Genomic DNA, 19,691 nt, shown 5'->3' with positions numbered 1-19,691 from the left:
AACCCAATTTGATTCGATTTGGGTGATAGTTGATCGATTGACGAAAAGTGCTTTGTTTCTTCCCATTCGGGAAGCGATATCGTCGGAGACCTTGGCTAAGTTATTTATCAAGGAGGTGATATCGAGGCATGGAGTTCCTATATCTATTATTTCGGATCGAGATACCCGTTTTACATCTTGGTTTTGGGAAAAGTTTCATGAAGATATGGGTACAAGAGTGAATATGAGCACGGCGTACCATCCTCAAACGGAAGGTCAAACCGAACTTATGAACCAAACATTGGAGGATATGTTACGGGCGTGTATTATTGATTTCGATGGTAGTTGGGATGAGCACTTACCTTTGGTGGAATTCTCGTACAATAATAGTTATCATACTAGTATCGGGATGCCACCTTATGAGATGCTTTATGGGCAAAGGTATCGAACTCCAATTTGTTGGGGTAAAGTAGGACAAAAGGAAATCGGGAGTTCTGATTTGGTTTTAGAGACGAATAGCAAGATTGATATGATTCGGGCTCATTTGAAAAAGGCGCAAGATAGACAAAAGTCGTATGCCGACAAACGTAGGCGATTGATCGAATTCCAAGAAGGTGACATGGTGATGCTTAAAGTTTTGCCATGGAAAGGTGTTATTCGGTTTCGAAAACGGGGAAAGTTAGCTCCTCGGTTTATTGGGCCATTTAAAATTTTAGCTCGTGTTGGTGAAGTTGCGTATCATTTGGAATTACCCGAAGAGCTTGCGGGGATCCATAATACATTTCATGTTTCCCATCTCCGTAAGTATCTTGCAGATAATTCATCATGGGTGCCTTTAGACGAGATTGAGCTAAACAATAAGTTAGAGTATATTAAGGAGCCGGTTGCTATACTCGATGAGAAGGTCAAAAAGTAAAGAAATAAAGAAGTGAAAACTTTTAAAGTTCAATGGTGTCGTAGTAAAGGTTCCGAATTTACTTGGAAGCCCGAAGAGTTCGTGTTAGTTTATCTTACCTCTTGTCATGTGGCTTGGATCGTGAGGACGCGCTTCAATTCAAGTGGGGGAGAGTTGTAACACCCTAATATTTATTGTACAGAGATGTAAATAGGGTACATGAAGTGTGGGTGACATTGTGTAATTAAACAGAAGTCAGAAACTGTCCAGCACGTTGTGCGCGCCGCGCACACTTAAGGGAGCGCGCCGCGCACCCTTACTGTAGCCGGATTCTGTTTCGACGGGGGTTCACCCTTACTGGAGTGCACACTTGTTTGAACTTATCTTGATTATGACGGGGGTTCGGGGGCAGCGCCCCTGATAGCGGGGTCCAAGGGGTGGCAACCCCTGGCGGGGTCTAAGGGACAGAGCCCCTGGCTGGGATCGACAATATCACTTTATTAAACATGTGTTAAAATTTGATTTAAAGCTTTCAACAACATTAAATGAGATCGTTAACTTAAAGCTTTCAAAAACAACACTTACATATTACGACTAACGATGACTTAACGACTCAGTTAAAATGAATATACATGTAGTGTATTAAGATGTATTAGTACACTTTTGAAAGACTTCAAGATACATATCAAAATAATTCTACTTAGCAAAAATGCTTACAATTACATTTCCATTCATTTTCATCAACAATTCTACACGTAGTCATTCAGTATTCGTATCCGTATTATACACAGCTTCTAGAAGTACTTACTATGAGTATATACCAATATGAACTAGCATGGGATTCCACTCTGGATTATGTCATACATGACTAATCAAATTTAACTTCTACCATGAACTAGTCAACTAACTAGAACTCCTTTTAACCCCACTCACCACTCATCATTCACCACTCACCAATCAATCCATTTCACTTCCAATTCTCTTTCTAATTCTCTCTCAACACCTACACACACTTATGAACGAATTTTTCTAGTAAACTAATCATCATCTTCATCAAAAATTACTTCAAGAATCAAGCTATAATCATCATAGAAGAACACTTCAAGAACACTTCAAAAATCCTTTCAAGTTTACTAGTTTACTAGTTTACTTCCAAGCTTTCTAATCCATTCCAAGTAATCATCTAAGATCAAGAAACCTTTGTTATTTACAGTAGGTTATCTTTCTTATTCAAGGTAATATTCATATTCAAACTTTGAATCGATTTCTATAACTATAAACTATCTTAATTCGAGTAAAAATCTTACTTGAACTTGTTTTTATGTCATGATCCTACTTCAAGAACTTTCAAGCCGTCCAAGATCCTTTGAAGCTAGATCATTTCTTGTCACTTCCAGTAGGTTTACCTACTAAACTTGAGGTAGTAATTATGTTCATAACATCATTCAATTCATATATATATATATATATATATATATATATATATATATATATATATATATATATATATATATATATATATATAACTATCTTATTCGAAGATTTAAACTTGTAATCACTAGAACATAGTTTAGTATATTCTAAACTTGTTCGCAAACAAAGTTAATCCTTCTAACTTAACTTTTAAAATTAACTAAACACATATTCTATATCTATATGATATGCTAACTTAATGATTTAAAACCTGGAAACACGAAGAACACCGTAAAACCGGATATACGCCGTCGAAGTAAAACCGGGGGCTGTTTTGGTTTGGATAATTAAAAACTATGATAAACTTTGATTTAAAATCTATTCTTCTGGAAAAATGATTTTTATTATGAACATGAAACTATATCCAAAAGTCATGGTTAAACTCAAAGTGGAAGTATGTTTTCCAAAATGGTCATCTAGACATCGTTCTTTCGACTGAAATGACTACCTTTACAAAAATGACTTGTAACCTGTATTTTTGACTATTAACTTATACCTTTTTTGTTTAGATTCATAAACTTAAGTTCAATATGAAACCATAGCAACTTGAATCACTCAAAATGGATTTAAAACGAAGAAGTTATGGGTAAAACAAGATTGGATAATTTTGCTTGTTGTAGCTACGTGAAATTTGTAACAAATCTATGCAAATCATAACTTAACCAACTTATATTGTATTATACATGTATTCTAACATATATTATGTAATCTTGGGATACCATAGACACATATACAATGTTTTGACATATCATATCGACCCATCTATATATATTATTTGGAACAACCATAGACACTCTATATGCAGTAATGTTTGAGTTAGCTATACAGGGTTGAGGTTGATTCCAAAATAATATATATACTTTGAGTTGTGATCGAGTCTGAGACTTGTAGACACTGGGTCGTGGATTGATTCGAGATAATATATATATTAATTTATTTATGTACATCTAACTGTGGACAACTAGTTGTAGGTTACTAACGAGGACTGCTGACTTAATAAACTTAAATCGTTAAAACTTAATAAAAATGTTGTGAATGTATTTTGATCATACTTTGATATATATGTACATATTTGTTATAGGTTCGTGAATCGACCCGTGGCCAAGTCTTATTTTCCGACGAAGTGAAAATCTGTGAAAGTGAGTTATAGTCCCATTTTTACTATCTAATATTTTTGGGATGAGAATACATGCAGTTTTGAAAATGATTTACAAAATAGACACAAGTATTGAAACTACATTCTATGTTGAATCGTTATACCGGATATTGCCCTTGTTGAAGTTGGTAGCCTAAGAATTGGTGTTTATTATAATTGACACCAATTGATGCGAATCCTAAAGATAGATCTATGGGCTTTGACACGCCCCACTCAGAGTATTTGAACTGCTTTAGTACTTCGATATTTATATATGGGGATATTCTAGATGCATTTGTTAATGTCGGTTACCAGGTGTTCAACCATATGAATGATTTTTATGCAGATTGCATGTTATTGAAAAATGAAATCTTGTGGTCTATTATTACAATTTGATATATAGGTTAAACCTATAACTCACCAACATTTTTTGTTGACGTTTAAAGCATGTTTATTCTCAGGTGATTATTAAGAGCTTCCGCTGTTGCATGCTAATTTATGGACAAGAGTTGGAGTCAGCATGCTTGTATAATATTGTTTAAAAACTGCATTCGAAGACATATATTGTTGTGTAATATTATTGTAAACCATTATGTAATGGTCATGTGAAAATGCTATATTTTAGATTATCATTATTTGATAATCGTCGTAATATTTTAAAGGTTATGGTTTGTTTTAAAAATCGAATGCAGTCTTTGAAAAACGTCTCATATAGAGGTCAAAACCTCGCAACGAAATCAATTAATATGGAACGTTTATAATCTAAATGAACGGGACATTTTACACTAGCTACATATAACATCTTTTCAAAGGTGTCGCATGCCAAGTTCGCTTTACGGGCTTACCATCCAATGATGGCAGTTGATATGCCCTTGCGTTTCTTGCACCAATGACTTCATAAGGTCCCTCCCAGCGAGGGCATAGTTTTCTAGTATCCTATGCATGACTTGCATTCTTTCTTCTCCACACTAAATCCCCATAACTATAGGAGCGGGAGCGTACGCGCCGATTATAATACTTGGAAATTTTTTGCTAATTATTTACTTCATTAATGGACGCAGCGAGTCTGCGTTTTTCAATCAAATTAAGATTCTCGCATACAATTTCAAATTGACTATGAGGTGAGTAGAGACCGTGATTTTTGCGGGTGCAACGACTTCAAACCCTTAAACCAAGCTAAAAGGAGTTTCCCCTGTACTTGCTTTTGGCGTTGTACGATGTGACCATAAAACCTTCGGAAGTTCGTCAACCCATCCCGTTCGAGCGTATCCCAATCGTGCCTTGATTCCAGCCACTATATCCCGATTGGTAACTTTGCATTGACCATTGGCTTGCGGATGCGCAACGGAGGTAAAATTGTGCTTTATATTTAACTCCGCACACCAACTGAAAAAAGAATCTCCGGAAAACTGCGTACCGTTGTCACTTACAATTTTATTCAGGATTCCAAATCGACCCACAGTGTCTTCCCAAATGAAATTTTACACCTTCTTCCCCGATATCGTTGCTAACAGGCGCGCTTCTACCCACTTTGCGAAATAGTCATTTGCAACTATCAGAAATTTAGTATTACCTGCATTATGTAGAATCCACGTAAGTTGCTGTTGTATATAATGCATTAAGAAAAATGATTATTAAATAATTTACCTCGCTCACGGGGAAATTTCCTGACAATGTCGATAGCCAATTTGTAGAAAGGCCACGGTGAAGAAACGGGGATCATATGACGCGCATGTGCTCTGCTTATTGGTGCATGTATTTGGCATGACTCGCAGAGTTTTACGATACTAGCCGCATTTATGTATAACGTTGGCCAGTAATATTCCAGCCGCATGATTTTTGATGCGATCGACCTGTGCCCTGAGTGTAGCGTACATGAACCCTTATGCACTTCGCGCACCACCTCTTCCACCTCCCTTGGCCCGATGCAGCGCAAGGGTGGTCCTAGGAAAATTTTCCTATATAATATACTCTCCTCAAGAGGGTACATTGGTGCTTTAACACAAACTTTACTTGCTTCAACTGAATCCGCGGGAAGTAGCCTGTCACGAAAAAATGCAATGATATGAGTCATCCAATTTGGTTCGGATTTGTCCACCGGTGCCACTAATGGCACCATTGTGATTGATTTTTTTTATGAAGTTAGTCTATTAGAACTTTCTTGCCCAGATGGTTGAAAGAAAGCGCGGCTAATTTATTTAGTGTGTCCGCTTTTTTGTTTAATCCCCTCAACACATGAGAAACTTGAAAGAGCTCAAATTGTTCCTCCAAGTTCTGTACCAGTGAATAATGATACGCGTACCTCTGCACCTAGCGCATCGTGTGTATCACGTGCTGGTTGCACGTATGTCATGTCCCGCATTATGTCTATTGTGCGCATTCGATAAACCCTTGTTTAGCGAATAAGTAAGGCGACTAACAAAGCATATCTTATCCTTAAATAACTGAAATCTTATTCCTAACTATAATGCCTATATTTATGGGATTGATACGGAAGGATCTAGAATCGTTTTAGGATACATCTAGGATTAGGGTTTAGCTATAAATATAACCCTAAACCTAGCTCATGAGACATCGAATAACAATCAACGTTTTCTGTATTACTCGATTAACGATTGCATCCAGAAAACACTTTACGGTAACAGGTATGTTCACTATGAACTGTAACCCTATGAAACCACCTAAGTGGCCATTATTGCGGTTAAGCCATTAATGGTGAACTAAGTTGTTAATCACCCTTTCGTAGATCATCATCTCAATAAGGGTTATCCACGGTAACCATTGACCGGAGATTAACACTGTAATGTTCTTAAACACTCCCACATGGCATTCAACATATGATCAGTCCTATGCGATAGATTTATATTCGATCAAATGGCGCCATCCGTGGGGACCATAAATAGAACTGCATAAGAAGTTTGTTTGTTATGAACGATTAACTTTCAAGCTTCTGATCTTTTTATGGTTTGTTCCTGTAACAGGTACTAAGCTATGGGGGATGGAAACAAGTTTGGGAAAGATCAGTCCCGTCATCAGGCATTCGACCCGACTGGACCAGAAAACCAGGAGAAAACACCTACTTCACAAAAGAAACCTGATGCATGGGTAGACAAGTCCTCTGAGAAAGCAAAAAAGTCGTCAGCCACCGTCCTACCGGTATTCGAAGAGGTTCCACCTAAGAACCCTACGTATTGGATGCCGGGTGATGAGGACGATGAAGAAGGCGAAGAAGCTGGATATAAGAAGGAAACCCCAATTACAACAGTGGGGTCCATACAGATATATTCAATGCCAAAGTCAATAGTTAACACTAGGCGGATCATGACACCTGTAAGTGCATGCGAGTGGTTGTACATGGAAAATATCGAGCTCAGTGAGCCGACGAATGTTAAAACTCCACTTGATAACGTGCGCTTCCCGCGAGATACCTCGCCAATTCCAAGTTTTCTACTTTTTTTAACCCAGGCGGCTCATCCGAGCGCGCCCACGATTCTGCGAGTGAGAATAAAAAGAAAAGTCAGGAGAGTTTACTTAACATCTTGACTGGAGCTGCACCAGATGAGTATGCCCAGGCATTCAACGTGCCTAACCGGGGCGAAGAAATCTTAAACAAATTTTATGCTGGGATGATGGGTCATAAAGTTAAACCTTTTATGGAGGTCGCACCTGTTAATGAAAAGTTCGCACCTCATATCGCTAATTTTGTGCCCGCGTCCCCGCCGGTTATCCCATTAACTATGGGATGGTATGATGGCACAACGGATCCCGATGACTTTTTACAAAGATACGAAGGGACTGCCCGTGCGCAAGCATGGAATGATGAAACCAAGTGTCTTGAATTTCAAACTTTACTTCAAGGTGTTGCGAGGGAGTGGTTTAACAATTTGTCATCCCCCCTCGTCAGCTCGTACAGTGATCTTCGCGCACGTTTCCTGCTAAATTTCCATAACATGCGCGCTCGGAAGAGGACGCACGTAGAATGTCATGATATTAGGTAGGGGCAAGAGAATCTCTTGGCCAGTTTATTGATCGCTATACGAAGGAAGTATCTAAGATGGTGGGTTTACCAGAAAGCCAAAAAGTGTCCGGGTTTATTCATGGGCTCTGTAGGGAAAGACATCTTACCTTGTGGCAGCGCCTATGCATGAAGGTCCCCGACACTTTAGCAGAAGTAATTAGAGAAGCGCACGAGCATATACATATGAGGGAAGATACCAATTGGCACGGTACAAAGTATCATGATGGGAAAAGTGGCAGTGATGACGATTCTCATCAGGGGTCCACCGGTGGGTCAAAGCGAAAAAGTGAAAATTGTATCCAGGGTTCTGGCTCATCAAAGCATAACAATAAGTTCCGAAAATCAAATGTTGGAGCTGATCAAGGGAAGGGGCACTTCCCGAACCAGAACTTTGTAAATATGCGCGAGTTGAATAAAATACTGAAAGAAATCTTGGCTACAGAACCTATTTGCTTAACGTTTTCTGAGCCTGGTAAAATGTCAGAATACGCCAGGCGCGATAAGTCAAAGTTTTGTGAATTCCATAATGATTATGGACATGAAATCGATCGGTGTAAATCTTTCATCGAGAAGGTTATAGAATGCCTCAGGAGAGGTGAGCTCAACCATTTGAAACCTATAAAGAAGCAAGGATCTTCTTCGCAGAATCAAGCGACTGATAAGAGCGCGCCAAGTACAAAAAAGAATACTGACAATAGCGTCGATAAAATGATCAACATGGTGCATGGCTGGCATACGGGACAAAGGCGAAAAGCTGAACTGCTGGAGGAGTGGGAGATAGAACCAATATCTTTCCCACCCATACAGATTGTAAATCCATCACATGCGCCGATTGTTATCAAAGGGCGCATTATTAACTACAAATATAATGTTAAGAGATTAAATGTTGATACGGGGAGTAGCGTTGATGTTATGTACGAGAACTGCTTCAGGCAGCTACCTGAGGAGATTAAGTCAATGTTACGCGCTCTAACGACTGTGCTCTTTGGGTTTTCTGGGGAGTCGGCATGACCATTGGGGTGCATTGAACTCGAATTGGAATTAAGAGATGATAACGATCGCTCTCGCTCTCGAGCCGTACCCATTGAATTTTGCGTGGTACGCTCTTATTCTTGTTACAATGCGCTTTTGGGAAGAGTTACTTTGCAAAAGTTTGGCGCGGTGCCTTCAACAGTTCATGGTATGATAAAATTTCCTACCAAGCAAGGAATATCAACCATCTGGACGGAGTCTGGAAGGGCGCTTTTTTGCATCCATCACACCACTAGAATCGCTTCCTACCATTGATAAAAAAATGCGGAGCTGATCTATTATCGTCAATCCAAAGCACCCAGACAAGCAAATTCAGATTGGGGGCAGCTTATCTAACGATGCTAAATTCAAGTTGCGGAATATGCTAATAACCAATATGGATGTTTTCACATGGAGTGAAGAGGACATGACGGGAGTACCTCGCGAAATAGCAAAGCACAAGTTAAATGCTAGCCCAAGCTTAACTTCAGTGATATAGAAGAAAAGGCCTATAGCCCTAGAAAGAAGTGAGTGGCTGCAAATGGAGGTAGAAAAGCTAGTGAATGCAAACATACTTAGGGAGGTGCACTACCAAACTTGGGTAGCAAATCCTGTCTTAACAGATGCAGTCACCGAAATCCAGAAAAGAGGTTCACAGTCTGACAGGAAAATTAGCGGCGCTAACACGCTTCCTTCCAGACTTTGAAGAACTCGTTGAAATGGTCAGACTTCAAGTGGACGGAGGAGGCCGAGAAAGCTTTTCTAGTAATGAAGGCGCTTCTGAAAGAACTGCCCACTTTAACCGCACCTGTGGTAGGAGAGACATTGATGATGTATCTTACGACTTTGAAGGAATCCATAAGCTCTGTTCTTGTCGCAGATAGTGTGACGACCCGGAAATTTCTGATCAAATTTAAACTAAATCTTTATATGGATTCGAAACGATAAGCAAAGTCTGTAATGTTGAATCTCAAAAACTGTTGAACTGTTTCATTATATTCAGTTGACCTTTGACCATTCCAGACGATTCACGAACGAATGTTGTAAGTAGATATATATATATATATATATATATATATATATATATATATATATATACATATATATATATATGTATACATATATATATATATATATGTATACATATATATATATATATATATATATATGTATACATATATATATATATATATATATATATATATATGTATACATATATATATATATATATATGTATACATATATATATACATATATATATATACATATATATACATATATATATATACATATATATATACATATATATATATATATATATATATATATATATATATATATATATATATACATATATATATATATATATACAAATATCAGTTTATATAATAAATCAAAATAATATAATACAACTTAATCAATTGACTTAATTATGTAAAATATTATACAAGATAAAAAGTTGTTATTAGAAATGAAACTATAGATATTTTATGTATGATTATTGAATATTACATAAGTAGTAATATATTATTAATAAATTAAAATATAGTTGTTATAGTAATATTATTACTATTTTTATTAATACTAATGTTAATATTAATAATTAATATCAGCATTAGTTATATTATTAAAGATATTATATAGATATGGAAGTTAATGAATTTAAATTGTTATCTTTACAAATATCATTATTACCTTTATTGCTATTATAAATGTAAATATTTATTAATAATATGAGTGTTATCATTTTTATGATGTAAATTACATAAATATGAAATTGATACAATTAATAAATTGTATAAGTAATTAAAAGTTAAGATATAGATACTAATATTGTTATTATTACTTTCAAAAATAAATACTAATACTAATATTATTAGTATCATTATTATTAGTAAAATTGTAAATTTAATTATTATTAAGATTATTAAAAGTATTATTATTAAAGTAAGTACAAAAATTATCATTATCATTATCTTTATAAATTAAACTATTTTTCTTATTATTATTAGTATTATTATTATGATATCATTATCATAAATATTATTATTTAAATTATTATTATTATTATTAGTATTTGTGTTATTATTAATAAGAAAATTATTAACTGATTATATATATATATATATATATATACGGATTTATAAAAAAAATAGGAATCAAATCAGTTCCCATCTCAATCACTACTGTAATTAATTTTTGTTTCTGTCCACTAAATGAGTACGATCGATCACATATATACAAATTCGGTTAGCAATCTAGATCGACTTTTATTTTTATATTTTTCTTTATGTACGATCGAATAAAGCTGTCGAATGCAATTGGACTATAAACCGAATTATATTATCAATGTTAATAGCAAAATCACTCAGTTTCCTTCATCACCATATTCAATTATCAATTCAATAGCTTTAATTTTGCGAATTTAAAATAGAAAATTAAGAACACAGTCGTATGGCTATGTTCTTCACTTTTTCATTAAAATCTCGAATTCGAATTTAAATTCAAAAAGTATTTATGCAGTTCTGTTAGTAATTACATATGAAAACTGTCTGCAAAAGTTCAAATTCCAATTTTATTTATCGAGTAAGAATTTTCGAGTCAAAGTTCGTGTTCTAAAAAGTCAAACGTATGAATGTTTATCAAATTCAAGTTCATACGATCGTTTTAAGTTAAATTGATGTTTGAAAGAGTTTCTAGGAACGTTTTGGAAGATAATTCATGAAGGAATCAGGGTCTCAAAACACTTCATTATAAAAATCAAAGTTTTGGAGTTCTTCGTTTTTTTTTCTGTGTTCACAGCGACTGATTTTATTTTTTTCTTTTATTCTTTCTTTTTCTATTTTGATATTTAATAGAAGTATCACAGTTGAATGTTTCTGTTTCAATTGAGATAGTTAACTAAAAAGATTCAATTGATGATATGGTTTCTTCCCTGGTCGATCACGATGAAGAAGAAAAGTGAGCACAAATAGTAAATTATATATTTTAGATTAGGATATAAATCAGATAAAATGAGTTAGAGGAGTGGTTCTAGGGTGTTTGGGTGGAGCGTGAGGTCTCGGGTTCGAGCCCCGTCGTGGGCAATTATTTTTGGAAAAGCTTTAGAAAAAGGGTATACACTTTTATATTTCATTTTCATTATTATTATTATTATTATTATTATTATTATTATTATTATTATTATTATTATTATTATTATTATTATTATTATTATTATTATTATTATTATTATTATTATTATTATTGTTATTATTATTGTTACTAGTGTTATAGTTATTTGTAGTATTATTTTTACTAATAAAAGTAATAGTTACCATTTAAGATTATTATCGTAATTATAATTATAATGATGATATTATTTTTGATTATTACTAAAAATTATTATCATTACTAGTATTATTATTAGGTAGTATTAGTATTATTAATATGATTAAAGTTGATACAAGTATTATTATTATGATTATGACTATTATTATTAGTGTTATTATGAAAATAACACAATTTATTATTATTTTCATTAATATTAGCATTAGTACCATTTTTAGTATTATTAGTATTATTCTTATTAACAAAAATATTATTAACCTGAATATCATTAGTAGTAATGTTATTATCAATATAATTAAATACAACTTTTTATATATATCAAACATTATTATGTATGTAAAAATACACTTAAAAGTACATTACATATACGTATAAATTAATTAGATTAACAATCTTTATATAAATATCCATATATAATAATTTAAGTATTTTTAATATATATATATATATATATATATATATATATATATATATATATATATATATATATATATATATATATATATATATATATATATATATATATATATATATATATATATATATATATATAACTAAATAGATAATAATAATCATTATCAAATATATATACAAATTAATTACATAAAGTTATAATTATTCGATTACGAGTATATGTTTTAATATATATACGAATTATATAGGTTCGTAAATCCGAGGCCAACCCTGCATTGTTCAGTTTCGTCGTATGAATATTTTTACTACAAAATATTGGATTGTGAGTTCATTTGCTCCCTTTTACTCTTTACATTTTGGGACTGAGAATACATGCGCTACTTTTACAACTGCTTTATTAAATGCTTTTGAAATACATTTTGAACTGTGAATACATGAAATGCTCTTATAAATGTTTGATGAGATAGACACAAGCAAAACATTCCTCGAATGAATTATGTGGACGTGATAATTGCCACCATTGAATTATGTGGACGTGATAATTGCCACAATTGATATGAATATTTTTTCCCTAATTATTATTGCTTGGTAACCTAAGAATTAGGGAACATCACTAATTTTGAGAATTAGTGCACGCCTAATTGACGCGAATCCTAAAGGTGGCTACCGGGTTTAACACCCCCACCCAGAATGTTCACTAGACGGAAGGGCTAATGGGCGTGGTGTTTAGTACTTCGAAGTTTATATGATTATTATACAGACGAGATGTTCTGTTTTGGGGATATTATTATGTGCATTATATGTTAAGGTCGGTTACCAAGCCAAGCTATGAAAGCAATGAAAAGTGAATGTTATGTATCGAGAGAAAGATTTTATACACAGGTTATATGGATGTTATTTTTGTGCACAAGATATGTGTACGGTTACTAAGATTTATGAAAGATGATTTCGTACACGAGAAAGGTGTACTGTATTTAAAAGATATCGCATGTACATTACAGGTGGGAATAGGATTCAGGCCCATTTGTACCATGCAGCATTTAAATCTTGTGGTCTATCAAAATGATGAATTTTATTGTTTTATGATAAACCTATGAACTCACCAACCTTTTGGTTGACACTTGAAAGCATGTTTATTCTCATGTATGAAAGAAATCTTCCGCTGTGCATTGGCTCATATTAGAGACATTACTTGGAGTCATTCATGACTTATTTCAAAATACGTTGCATTCGAGTCGTCGAGTTCATCAAGATTATTATTAGGTCAATTCTAGATTGATATATTATGAAAGGGTATGCATGCTGTCAACTTTTGATGTAAATGAAAGTTTGTCTTTTAAAAACGAATGCAATGTTTATAAAATGTATCATATAGAGGTCAAGTACCTTGCAATGAAATCAACTATTATGAATCGTTTATAATGTATATGAGCGGGTCCTTTCAGTTGGAATAAGAGCGGTGGTCTTAGCGAACCAGGTCTTGCATTAGTATGTCTAACTGATAGTTGTTTAGATGCATTAGTGGGTCTGGACTTCGACCGTGTCTGCATGTCAAAAGATTTGCTTATCATTTCGTGTCAAAAATTATTTTCTTATCATCCTTAATGTCTAGACACGTCTTACTGCCTCTATTTGCATAGACAGTGTATAGATAAATTCATATCTTAGCGTATCTGTTATTGTTATCTTTGCCTGACAGCTTCCGTAAATTCCTCCGTAACTTATGGGATTTTAGTATTATATATGCATATGTAAATTATGTATTGCAGGGTACTAATCAACATCCTATAATCTATTTCTTATCGAAAATCCTTCATCTGATCGTACGAGATGAATCCCTCAACCAGTTCGAATTCCTCGGATTCTGACAGCTATTTCGATATGGAGTTTCATCTAAGCTCCGGAAGCAGCGTCACCAAAATGAATCAGCCAATCATCCATCCCCAATTCATCTGATGAGCTCGTAGTCGACTTAATCAATGGAGATGCGAAGAATCCGATCCTTTTCACCAACTGAATTTACCTCTTGGCGATGAACCTGAAGCACTTATCAGCGAACCAGTCCGAAACACAATATTTACCCTCATTTCTAGGATATCTCGCAATGATTATATGATATCCAAAATCCCCAACCTTATTCATCCGCTTGTTCCAACTGACAATCATCCCAGTGTAATCGAAGAAGTCAATGAGCTTCGCGCCTGAGTAATGATTTTTGGAGAATATGGTGCAAAATTTACTAGCTTCAGCAACATCATTGGCACCAACAGTACCATCAATAACAGCAACAGTACCACCAACAATCCATGCCTCAACATCTCATTCTGTACCTCGAGTATAATCATCATTCTACGTATCGTTCTACATCAATTATCTTCGTTCTTCATGGCGATTATGTAATCTCTAATGTTTTAGAGATTATGTATTCTAGTTCTAACGATAAATCAAATGAGATTAATATCATATTAACTCATTAAATCCATGATTACATCTGAAAAAATATATATGTATATATATTTTCATAAAGATTGTAATTAAAAATTCTTTCGTACAAACTGTTAATGGTGAAAATATTTTAACGGGTAGGTAATACCCAAGGAATATTTAGATTTCACATTAATAAGTACACTGTACATTCTTTTAAATCTAATTCAACAGTCATTTACTATCCTATTTACAACCACCGATATACGTATTCGTTCATCGCAGAATAACCCTTTTCATTCAATTTCATATTTGGATTTTGATCTATCAGAATCCAACAAGTGGCATAATTAAGAAAATATTGGACAAAAATAAAATTTGTTAGAAACAAACAAATTAATCATGAGAAAATTTTGTTAAGAATCCACGCTAACAAAATCCTAGCTAACTGTTCCTAGCTAACTGTTAATTCCTTATTACATTTTATTATCGCAATTTATTTATCGCAGTTTATTTATCGCAATTTATATTCTCGCAATTTTATTTATCGTCATTTAATTTCTGTTATTTATTTTACGCACTTTATTTATCGTCATTTAAATACTGTTATTTACGCATTTAAATATTGGGACACGTATACAACTTTTTTACATATCATATCGACGCATCTATATATATTATTTGGAATAACCATAGACACTCTATATGCAGTAATGCTGGAGTTAGCTATACAGGGTTGAGGTTGATTCTACAATAATATATGTACTTTGAGTTGTGATCGAGTCTGAGACATGTACACGGGTCACGACACGTATTAATTAATTCGAATATTATATATTAAACTATATATGAATTTTTGTACTACTAATTGGGGACTACGAACTGTGGACTAATGACATTGGACAATTAAAATGAATTAAAATATTGATTATAACATATGAAACTAAACAATTCTTCAAATTTGCCACTTGATTTCATCTTAAACCTCGTTTGTATCTTGATGATTACAATCTGTGTTCAAACCCTTCATGATTCATGAAAACACCTCAATCGAGAGGATGATCCAACCACACGTTATCTACGAAAAGAAGGACTTATGCATATAGCCATGCACACGGAAAACTCATGTAACCTAATTAGAAAATTAACCCCAATCTATGATCCATTGGCGTTGTTATTACCAAAAATAACTTTACAATCCCTCTTCAAATTAGCCAATTTTGTCATAGCTCCAGCAAATCAACTTCAACTTTTATTTGGATTAGCCTTATTATAACCTTTATCTCTTAGAATTGTGGTCTTTCATTCTGAAATTCTGAAAAGCACCCAGTCTACGAATCAATACTCGAAATACTGAAAATGCTGATGAAGCAGCAAAAACTGTAAACGACCTTAATCGTCGGAAGTTTGATGATACGGAATAGTGTGTAGGAAAAGCTCAGAAAAGTTGGAACTGGAAAACGGATTGAGCTAACCACGAAGGAGACCAAGGACAAATACATGGACCATACCCTATATTCAAAGAATCCAGGTAATTTTGGATCCGTTGAAATCTTTAGAGAATAACTTGCTCCGAAGTCATGTTAAAATCTTGCGGAAAATTTTTCTTCATCAACCTTCGAACTTGGAAATTTCAAAATATCATCATAAATATCTTCGATATTTCCGAGGATATTTTCATAAATATTCTTATCCGATATTAATTATCTCTCCGCACTATCTGTGTTATATCATAAAAGAAACTGTTTTATTTTCTAAAATTCAGAAAAATTTGAATTTGAATTATGAATGATTTTGAAGTAGTGTTGGAAATTGATGCATGAGTTAGTATAATATAATGACACTTGATCAATGTGATTAGATTACAGTAAGTCATGCTGAGTTTTTAATGGGACGTGATGATTCACAGATCATAACGTCATCATATGCCATGTTACATAACTCTTTCATTCTGCTTAACTTCTGAACATATCAAGAAAGTATATTCTTGATAGTTCTATTCTCAGTGATTCTGGTAATTTGACAAATCAAATCGTGCTATTACGTTCTTTCTTGTTTAGAACTTTAAGTTCATTCAAAACTCCATACTTACGAATTCTGGACCATTACTATCACACCCCCAGTTAGGGCCTGGGCAAAATGTGACTTAATATCAAAATATACCAACATATTTTAATAACGAGAACAATACTAAATGAGAAAATTAACTTCAATGAGTACGCAGCAGAAAATGAAATGTCGTTACAAAGGAATAAAGTAATTGCTTAAATGCAATAGTAATAAATGCGATAATCTCTTGATCCTATGTCCAAGTAGCATCACATAAGTAGTAGATAAGTAAGCTTGAATCAAACAGCACCTGAGACAAAACATGCTAAAGTGTCAACCAAAAAGGTTGAGTGATGTTCATAGGTTTAACAAAAGTAGTTATCGTTATTTTTAGATCACAAGATTTAGTTTGTAAAGTTGATCTCCCGCAGGATCAAAAAGTTATGCCAATGCTTGATATTTAGACTAAACGTTCAAGTTTTCCCCATGACAAGTTGTGTCTGTCCTTGTCGGTTTAATTTCATTATCAAGTAATACAAAGACTTAGTCAAATGTATCGGGGACGTTACTCCCGATAGGCCTACCCCCAATAATTAAGCATAGTCGGGTATAGCATAGTTTAAAAGTTTGGTACTTGTGTCTAAATTGTAAAAAGTAAAAACAGCATGTGTCTCACCCCAAGAAAGTAAATAAGTTTGCTAGCAATAAAGAGGGGCTATGAATTCACCTTAGTAAGCAGATGGGAGAGTTATTCCTCAGAATAGAAAGTTTGGATGAACGAGCAGAAATTCAACCTATTGACAATTAAGAGTAGTTAAGTATTTTTCCCATGTTTAAGTTTAAGTGTTTAAGTGTAGTTTGTTTTACTAAGTTTCCATTCCTAGTAAGTTTCTACTTTTAGAAAGTTTCCATTTTTAGAAAGGTTTCTCATTTTAGAAAGTTTCTATTTTTTAGTAACCTAGTGTTGAACACTAGTGAGTTGTTCTTAATATGTCTACCACTTATTAAATGTGAAAATAACTAAGTGTATGATTACTATAGTCGGGTTGATATTGTGGACCGTACCCAAACATCTAAGCCACCTCCGAGTCACCAAGATGAACTATTGATACCGGTTGGCCCAGGATTTCTTGACCAAAATCTAAGTTTGGCATTCGTAATCCACAAGCGTCACATAGTGGTACCGATGAACACCTTAGGCCCTTGGCAACGTCAATGTTTAAGTAACTTCACGCTATCGTGAATGACTATAATAATATTATAGTATGTGTGTTAATAATAGTATAAGTGTAAGTGTTAAATAATAGTATAAATAGTGTCAGGTTTTCACTAATTAACTAGTGTTAAGTAATTAAAGTAGTATTTAATAACTAGAGTTTAGTAATTAATGTCCTAGGGTTTAATAAATGTCTAGGGTTTAGGTTTAATTAATTAGGGTTTAATAATTAATTAGGTTTAGGGTTTAAGTAATTAGGGTTTAGTATATATATATATATATGTATATTTTCGTGTATATATATATATACATATATATATATATATATATATATATATATATATATATATATATATATATATATATATATATATATATATATATATATATATATATATGTATATATATATATATATATGTATATATATATATATATGTATATATATATATACACGATATATATATATATTTTGTTTCCTTAATTAACCATAAACAAATCTGTATCTAATCTCCTAGCTTTTAAAGATCAAACTTCCTTTTCCATTTTTTTTAAAGTCGACATGTATGTATGTATATGTATATTTATATTTTTTTTTACATGAACCATATAAATGTATATGATCTAGTATGGATGTAATTATGAATATAACATGAATTGAAAGTAAACTTTAAGAGTTTTGGATCTAGGGTTTTACCTTGATGAAGACCTATGAAGATTAACAAGATAAAGTTGATGAACATTTGAAGATGAAGATCAAACCCTCGAAGATTGAAGAACACCTTTCAAGATCTTCAAAGAACGCGAAGAACACGAAGAACAACTTGAAGATTGCTCGTAAACCCTTGAAGATTTTCGAATGTGGTGGGGGATTTCGGTTTTGTTAGCCAAAATTAAGAGAGAGAGAGAGAGGAGAGAGATTTGAGAGAGAATTGTGAGAATGATTTGGTACAAGAATTGCTCTAGCCTAGGTCCCTATTTATAGGAGAGTTTGGAGGATTCTAGAATTAGGGTTTACAAGTAATACTTAGGGAACAAGTTAGGGTTAAATGAGGAGGTGGAGGGGATTATTTTGGGCCGAAAATATGGAGGGCAAAAGGGTAATTATACCCCTTAAAATTTTGGCTAGGGTTTAGGGGAATTAGGTTTAACTTTTTCACTCTAGTCCTTGTACTTTAATTTAGCTTAAATGGTTCCTTAATTATCCAAGTTTAATTATTTAAATGTACAAAGTTTAAGGTTATTTATTTTGTTCACAAAGGTTTATTAACCCATTATTTTTATCTTTTATTAACTTGTCGTTTATCACACAAAGTTAATTATACGTTTTATAATTTTTTTTAACGCTTAACAATTATTGATTAAAGTTTAATCGTTAAGTTTAATTATATTGTTTGGGCAAATTAAATGATGAAAGGATATATAAATGTTGGAAATTTGAGGGTCGTTATAGTACCTCCCCGTTATTGAAAACTTCATCCCGAAGTTTTAGGTAGAGGTCTCATTTGCATCAGCAGTTGAGAAGAGATGGAAGTATTTCCGTATCATTTGGTCTTTGCGTTCCCATGTATGTTAGGGGCTGCTACGCAAATCTCAACGTATTTTAACAATAGAGTTTGATTTTCACGTTCCCTGGTACAATCGGGGCCCTTTCGAGAATTCCAATGAGTGTTAACAATAAATATATTGTTTTGTTTGTACGTTTGATCCCATGATCCTTAACCTTAATAGGTCGTTTACAAAGTGCAT

At 33.3% G+C, this 19,691-nt stretch overlaps 1 protein-coding gene across 1 annotated transcript; it reads right to left on the bottom strand.

Moving 5' to 3' along the window:
• Positions 1-4,648: 4,648 nt before the first annotated feature.
• On the bottom strand, positions 4,649-5,601 carry LOC139902014 (uncharacterized). Its single transcript, XM_071884671.1, has 3 exons — positions 5,130-5,601; positions 4,970-5,055; positions 4,649-4,891 (listed from the first exon to the last, which is right to left on the bottom strand). The coding sequence occupies exons 1-3, from the start codon at positions 5,599-5,601 to the stop codon at positions 4,649-4,651; spliced, it is 801 nt and encodes a 266-aa protein (XP_071740772.1).
• Positions 5,602-19,691: the final 14,090 nt, after the last annotated feature.

This window comes from Rutidosis leptorrhynchoides, chromosome 3 (assembly GCF_046630445.1).
Source record: "Rutidosis leptorrhynchoides isolate AG116_Rl617_1_P2 chromosome 3, CSIRO_AGI_Rlap_v1, whole genome shotgun sequence".
Taxonomy (NCBI): Eukaryota; Viridiplantae; Streptophyta; class Magnoliopsida; order Asterales; family Asteraceae; genus Rutidosis; species Rutidosis leptorrhynchoides.
The sequence above is the reverse complement of the archived record's forward strand: the minus strand, read 5'-3'. Positions and strand labels throughout refer to the sequence as shown.

Bases quoted from the DNA above. Each gene is read 5' to 3' on its own strand.
- LOC139902014 (XM_071884671.1), bottom strand. From the start codon at position 5,601: ATGGTGCCATTAGTGGCACCGGTGGACAAATCCGAACCAAATTGGATG. The intron at 5,056-5,129 runs GTAAATTATTTA...TACATAATGCAG, and splicing joins GAAATTTCCCCGTGAGCGAG to GTAATACTAAATTTCTGATA. The intron at 4,892-4,969 runs GTGTAAAATTTC...AACGGTACGCAG, and splicing joins CAACGATATCGGGGAAGAAG to TTTTCCGGAGATTCTTTTTT.